At 46.3% G+C, this 6,700-nt stretch overlaps 2 protein-coding genes across 2 annotated transcripts in view; one reads left to right on the forward strand and one right to left on the reverse strand.

Moving 5' to 3' along the window:
• The window catches only part of ANKRD27 (ankyrin repeat domain 27), a 55,281-nt gene extending 53,847 nt beyond the window's left edge, over nt 1-1,434 (reverse strand). Inside the window, exon 1 of the mRNA XM_064386726.1 lies at nt 1,293-1,434. The gene's annotated coding sequence lies outside the window, so the exon portion shown is untranslated. The remainder of the gene's footprint in view (nt 1-1,292) is intronic.
• On the forward strand, nt 1,321-6,143 carry NUDT19 (nudix hydrolase 19). The gene is made up of 3 exons (XM_064386730.1): nt 1,321-2,145; nt 3,705-3,912; nt 4,946-6,143. The coding sequence occupies exons 1-3, from the start codon at nt 1,462-1,464 to the stop codon at nt 5,170-5,172; spliced, it is 1,119 nt and encodes a 372-aa protein (XP_064242800.1). The 5' UTR covers nt 1,321-1,461; the 3' UTR covers nt 5,173-6,143.
• Nucleotides 6,144-6,700: the final 557 nt, after the last annotated feature.

The raw sequence follows: 6,700 nt of genomic DNA on the forward strand, positions 1-6,700 counted from the left end.
GTATATTCAGTGATAAGTAAGGGAAGGACAGGGAGGCTTGTCTGCTGTCTGGCCACTCATTTTAGCAGCATCAGCTGGCTTGGCTGACCTGCTCTGCCCACTGCAGCCAGGCACCAGGGTGAGCTTATGGCCCAGCTGTGTCTGGGCACACCTCAAGGTCATTTTTGGATTTGTCAGTTGACATGATCCAGCATCCCACTGCTTCAGCTGCTTCTAAACTGCACTTCAGTTCCAGTGACACACATCTCATAAAGCATCAAGTACAAGTTCAAACGGAAAATAAAATTGAGAGGTTGTCAGAAGCATGTACAGGTACGTGGGTATTTGCCAAATGCGATCTGGCAAGAGAAGGATTATGGATGTGAGAAGGATTTTCCATGTTAATACCACGTAAACACCATTCTTGTAAACTTCTCAACCTGTGTCATCAACTTCTTTCTGCTTAAATTCTTCCACATTAGGGAAAATTGAGGAATCAAAATCAATTAACAAAATAAAATGTTTCCTAAAGGTTCAAAGAATTTTTCAAGATTTTGCTACCTTGCTGAATATTTTTTTTCAGCTAACAAGGTACTTAAAAACCTCAAAAGAGCACTGTAATGATAAACTAAAACTCATACTCCTCTCATTTGGAATGTACTAGAACAAGTTCAAACAACTTGGCAAAAGTCACGTTTAACTACAGACCTAAAATGACTTTTGCTGTCAGCATGGCTTGCTGTGGCATTGAGATAAGGAGATTTCTGCGAGGCCAGCTGGCGGGTCAGCAGCAGCATTACCAACACAAATCCGAGTCCTTGGCTCCTGACCCCGTGCTGACTCCCGGGGCTGCAACTACAGACCCTTCCCTCTGCTCAGGGAGGTTCTGGGGCTGGAACTGCAGACCTTTCCCCGTGCTCAGGGAGGTTCTGGAACTGCAGACCCTTCCCTCTGCTCAGAGAGGTTCAGGGGCTGGAACTACAGACCCATCCCCGTGCTCAGGGAATTTCTGGGGCTGGAACTCCAGACCCTTCCCTCTGCTCAAGAAGGTTCTGGGGCTGGAACTGCAAACCCTTCCCCGTGCTCAGGGAGGTTCTGGGCTCCCAGGAAGCTCCTGGGCATTTACACCTTGTGATGCCGTAAATACACTCCGTGCTGTGTATTTACACAGGAAACGTGTGATCCAGCGAGCCGGCCCAAGCCACAGCCTCCCAAGCCACTTAAAGCCACCGCCTCGTTTCTCCCGGCCATCGCTGCCTTAAGCCCTCTGTATTGCCTTAAGCCTTCGCCCCCTGAGGACACCCGCTACTTACCGGCTCAGGGCTGAGGGGGGCCGAGGCATGCCGGCGCTGTCCCGCCTCCCGCGGGCCTCCCCCGGCGGGGCCCGCCCCCGGCTGCAGTGGCTCCTCCGGGGGCGCAGGCGGCGGTGCCGTCCCGCCCGCCGCGGGAGCGCGGCTGCCCGGCGCCCTCCGCCTGGCCAAGATGAACCCGCGGCTGCGGCACTGGCGGGAGGCGGCCACGCTGCTGCTGGCGGCGGGCACGCCGGGCCGGCCGCCGCGCTCGCCGCTCGGCCCCTTCGACTACGAGCTGCTGCTGCTGCGCCGGAGCTCCCGCAGCGGCTTCATGCCCGGCGCCCACGTGTTCCCGGGCGGGCTGGCGGAACCGGCGGATTTCTCCGCCGAGTGGCTGGGGCTGCTGCCCGCCTCGCCGCACTGCGGGCTGGGCGCCGTGAAGCCGCCGCCGCCCGGCGGCAGCCGCGCCCCGCTCTTCGCCACCGACCGGGAGAGCCTGGGCTCGCAGCTGCCGGGGGAAGTCGCCTTCCGCATCTGCGCTCTCAGGGAGACCTTCGAGGAGGCGGGGATCCTGCTGCTGGTGCCGGGGCGCGGGCCGGCCCCGCCGCTGCCCGCCGAGCGCTTGCCGCCCGCCGCCGAGCTCGGCGAGTGGCGGCGCCGGGTGCGGGAGGACGCGTCCTGCTTCCTGCGGCTGTGCCGGCAGCTGGGCTGCGCGCCCAACATCTGGGCGCTGCACGAGTGGAGCAACTGGCTGACGCCCGTGGGCAGGGCCGGCCGCGGCGGCCGCCGCTATGACACGGCTTTCTACCTGTGCTGCCTGCGGGAGCGGCCGCCACACGTCTCGCAGGACGACCAGGAGGTGACAGCCGTCCTGGTAAGAGGGGCCGGGGTGCCCGGGATGCGGCACAGCCCGGCCGGGCGGGTGTCGAGACGGGAGCGGCCGCTCCTGCCCGGCTCCTGGCTCCGCCGAGACTGTGCCCCCACACTTCGAACAGGCGTAGAATCATAGCATGGTAGGGGTTGGAATGGACCTTAAAGCCCCTCTAGTCCCACCCCCGCCATGGGCAGAACACCTTCCATGAGAACAGGTTGCTCCAAGCCCCAGTGTCCAACCTGGCCTTGCACACTCCCACGGATCCTGGGGCATCCATAGCTTCTCTGGGTACCCTTTGCAGGGTCTCACCACCCTTATAGTAAAAAAAAAACCTGCTTTCTAATATCTAATCTGATAGTCCCCTCTTTCGATTTGTACCCATTGTACTTCTTGTCCTGTCACCACAGTTCCTGACAAAGAGTCCCTTTCCAGCTTCCCTGCAATTCCTTTGAGATACTGGAAGGTGCTGTGAGGTCTCCACACAGCTGTCTCTTCTCCAGATCAATCCAAGCCCTCCTGATAAAGCTCCTTGAGACGTGAGGAAAGGGAAGGGAGCCTTTACCTGCGCTGTGCCCATCTGCCCTGCACACCTGGAGCTGCCACCGTCACCAGCGGTGCAGCCGCAGCAGCTGTCAGAGGGTTTTTGTGAGGTCGTTGTACATGATCCGTGTCACATCAGATCCCTTTCACCGTGAATTACTGTCGCTTTCAAAGGCAGTTGACAAATTCTTTACATTCATTCCTGCATATAGCAAGGTTGTCACACCTCCTCAGTATGCTGGGAGAGATCCATATGCTATGTCCAGGTATATTCTAGGACTGCATGAGATGCTAGTAATTTTTTTTGGAGTTACTTGGAATATTTTAAGTAATATGCAAACTTGTTGAAATAATATAGTAAAAATTTTGACTTTTTACTTTTTTAACCTTTTTTTTTAATTGAGTGTATAAAAGTAACAAACTTCATGAAGAAGCTCTAAGAGAGCTCAAGGTCGGGTACATTAGGGTCCTTAAGTTTTTCTAGCATTTTGAAAAGTTTGATTGCAATTTAGAAGTAGATGAGAAACAGTTCTGTAAAAGCCTACTTAAAATGTTGGTATTACTGATGCTACTATATTTATTTGTTTAATAAATATAGTAGCATCAGTAATTTAAAAGTACCTGAAACCTTACTTTCAAGAGCTCATGTTGTAATTTTGTTAATAGTAGCATAAATCTACTGCAAACAATTATGCATATATTATTAAATTCAACATGTGAGATGAAATCAAGATTACCAATAGTTTAAATATGCAGAATTATGATGAATCGCTGGGTGTTCATGCTCTGAAAACTGCTTCTAAGAAGCAGATATTTAGAGGTACTTTTAAATCTCAAAACATCAGTGGCAACCTCTGGTAATAGTGAGTTTAATGGTTTCTCTTGGTTTCAGTAAACTTTCAGTCATGCCCCTAAAACAAATGTTAGTATGGACTCCCTTGCTAAATGACTTTTCAGTTTATTCAGACTTTCTATCTGCTCCTCAAACTATTATTTCAAGACTTGTTTTCATCTTCCAGTGGTCGTCACCTCCTGAAGCCATTGAACGCTTTAGGTCTCAGGAGATCTGGTTTCCTCCACCTCAGTTTTATGAATTCTGCAGGCTGTGCAACTTCTCTTCCCTGGAGGAGCTGCAGCAGTTCAGCTCTGCACGCGCTCTGGAGGGCTGTGAGCGCTGGATGCCCGTGATGCTGAGTGCTGCAGATGGATTCATCCAGCTGCTGCCAGGTAAGGACAGCTGGAGGCTTCTCCCAATACACAGCATCTCCTGAATGCTGTGTGCTGAAGCCACACGACATAAACCATCCTTAACTGAAAGGGAAATACTCTTCTAAGTCAAGTTACTGCACGCTGTTTCCACCTTGTTTGCTGCAGTTGTGACCTGGCTGCAGCAGAGAAGAGCCAGGCATCAAGACAGCACAGTTATTTCTTAGTTACTCATAATCTCCTGTCTCACCATTGTCATCATATGTGTATTTGTGAAGAAATTCCAGCATTTCAGCTTTTTGTAACCTGAAGGATGTTTTAGAGCTCCTTCCTTTTAGTCCTTTTCAGTGGGAAGTCTTTACTTCAGGTATCACTGTGAGGAGAAGGGAATCAAGCACAGCTGCAGTATCACACCTCCCAGCTGCAGTGATAAGGCACTGGACTAAAACCATACACTCAGCCATCTTCCTCCTGCCCTTTCTCCTACTTAAGTCTCTCGCATTTCATAATCGTGTACATACAGCATTAAGAAAAACTGTGTATACTATTTATTATTTTTTGCTTCTCTTAGTTTGTCTTTCATTATGCTTTCCTTTTTTTTTTCTTTTGGTTACAATTGACCTCTAGGATTTCTGTATTTGGGGTATATTATCAGTCTTGCACAAGAGTATAATGCCTTGATATAGGAAAATAATTATTTACTTTAACAAAATAGAACAAAATAAATTTCTTAGTCCTGTCTTTATACACGTGTGCTTATCCTGTGCCCCACGTGTTATATACACTCCTGTCTGCCCAGGCTGTCATTACAGCATATTAACAGCATATTATCAGGAGCTCTGGAACATTCAGCGTGCACTGCAGTGTCACTGACATACTTCAGAAATGTATGGTTCTGTCTTTAAATCTGAAGATGTTTAGAGGCAATTTACTTTGCATTGCAAAATACATTTCCACTGATTTACATAAACTGATAAATCCTAAAAAGTTGCCTGTGAAAAGGCTGAAAAATAAGGTTGGCTATCTATAACTAAATCTTTTTTTCTACCCCCAGGGGATGAGTTATATCCGGAAGATCCAGATTATACTGGAGAAAAGAAAATTACTATGTCAACAGATAAGAAGGTTGAAGATCTCATGAAAGAGGGTGGGATATTTCACAGGATAGTAATAAAAGACATCAACAATCTTGCTGTCTATGTTAACATTCAAGCAAAATATAAGCATGTAAATCCACTGATGATAAAGTGTGATAATTCAGATTACAATAGCAGATTATAATACGTCTTTGGTTTAAATCTAGAATATTTTTAATTGCATATATGCTCACTGTGGTTTTGGTGCTTTTTAACTGTTGCCAAATAGTCATGAAAATATTTCTCTGTCCTGCCAAAGCATTATGTCTCTGTGTATGTGTGGTGGCACATCTATGTGTATCTAATCTCTTGAGTCTTTAAAAACAGAGCAGTTGTGCCACTGTAGGGTCACCAAGGTCCTCTTCTCACTGAAAATTTATATATATATTATGTTCAGAACAAGCAGAGAAGAGTTGAAGGATTTGTTTAGTGTGCTTCCCAAAGTTACCCACTAGATAACTGCAATGTGTGTCTAGAAATGAATAAAATCTCTCATTACGTATTTGTTGATATTTCCCACTCTATTCTCTCTTTTTGGGAACAAGCAATGTATGTATAGATATATACATAAATTAACTATAATGCACTTTTTAAAGAATATTATAAAGTTAATTTTTATATTTGATACACTTAAATGCTTTCTATGAATGGTGATAATTCAAAACTATAATTTTCAAAGATAGACTTAATTTAAAAGAAAGTCTTCCATGAAATTGAGTGCATGCTTTTTATCAATATATTTTTTTATCTTCAAGTTGTAAGCAATTAAAAAAATAGAAAGTTTAATTTTTTAGCTCCAAAAAGATATCAACTACTTAAGGGAATAATATTCCTCCTTGAAATACTCACTTTCATATTCTAACATCCCACTTTTTGCTTCTTAACTACTTTACTAATATAACTGAGATTTAAGAACTTCAGAGGAAAGATTGCTGCTTAATTTTTGGTTTGGATTTGTCTTTTGTGCAATAAGTGGAGTCAGTGGAGCAGTTTTGTAAATTATCTGGAAGGAGAATGAATGATGACTTCAGATTAGTGAGTAAAGTTGTTCAGAAAGCTTTGTTCCAGCTTTTGTTCTGTGTTTCAATTAAAACCTGTTGCTACAATTAGTTTAAATTGGTTTGTAGCATTCATTTGGATTAAAAAAAAATACTGGAAAAAAAAGGTGTGTCTTTTTCTTCTCCCTCAGAACATACCCAGGCTGGTGCTGGTTTTGCAGACCTTGTTGAGGTTTGTAAACCTGTGCTGAACAATGACCACGTAAGCAGAGCACTGTGTATTGTGCAGTAGAACACCTGAGTATTCTGGCTGGGTGTGACATTTCCTTTTCTCCAGTCACTGGAGACTTCACGTGCCTGCCCTGACTTCTCAAATGCAAAGGAGAGTGCCCTAGGACCCACCCTTGCTAGTTCCCTCAGAACCCTGGGCTGCATCTCATCAAGTCCCAAGGACTTGTCTGTGTTCAGGCTTCTCAGATGGCCTCGAACTTGGTTTTCTCCTACAATGAGAAGTACTTTATTTCCTCACCTTGAAGTTCAGGGACGTGGGAAATGTGGGAAGCATGACTGCAGCAAAAACTGAGCCAAAAAAAATGTCAAAGAAACCCTGTCAGCCCTCCATGTGGATTATCCCTGAAGTATTGGGGGTGTATATTTGTTTAAGTTCTCCTTTTC

This window comes from Passer domesticus, chromosome 12, assembly GCF_036417665.1.
Source record: "Passer domesticus isolate bPasDom1 chromosome 12, bPasDom1.hap1, whole genome shotgun sequence".
Taxonomy (NCBI): Eukaryota; Metazoa; Chordata; class Aves; order Passeriformes; family Passeridae; genus Passer; species Passer domesticus.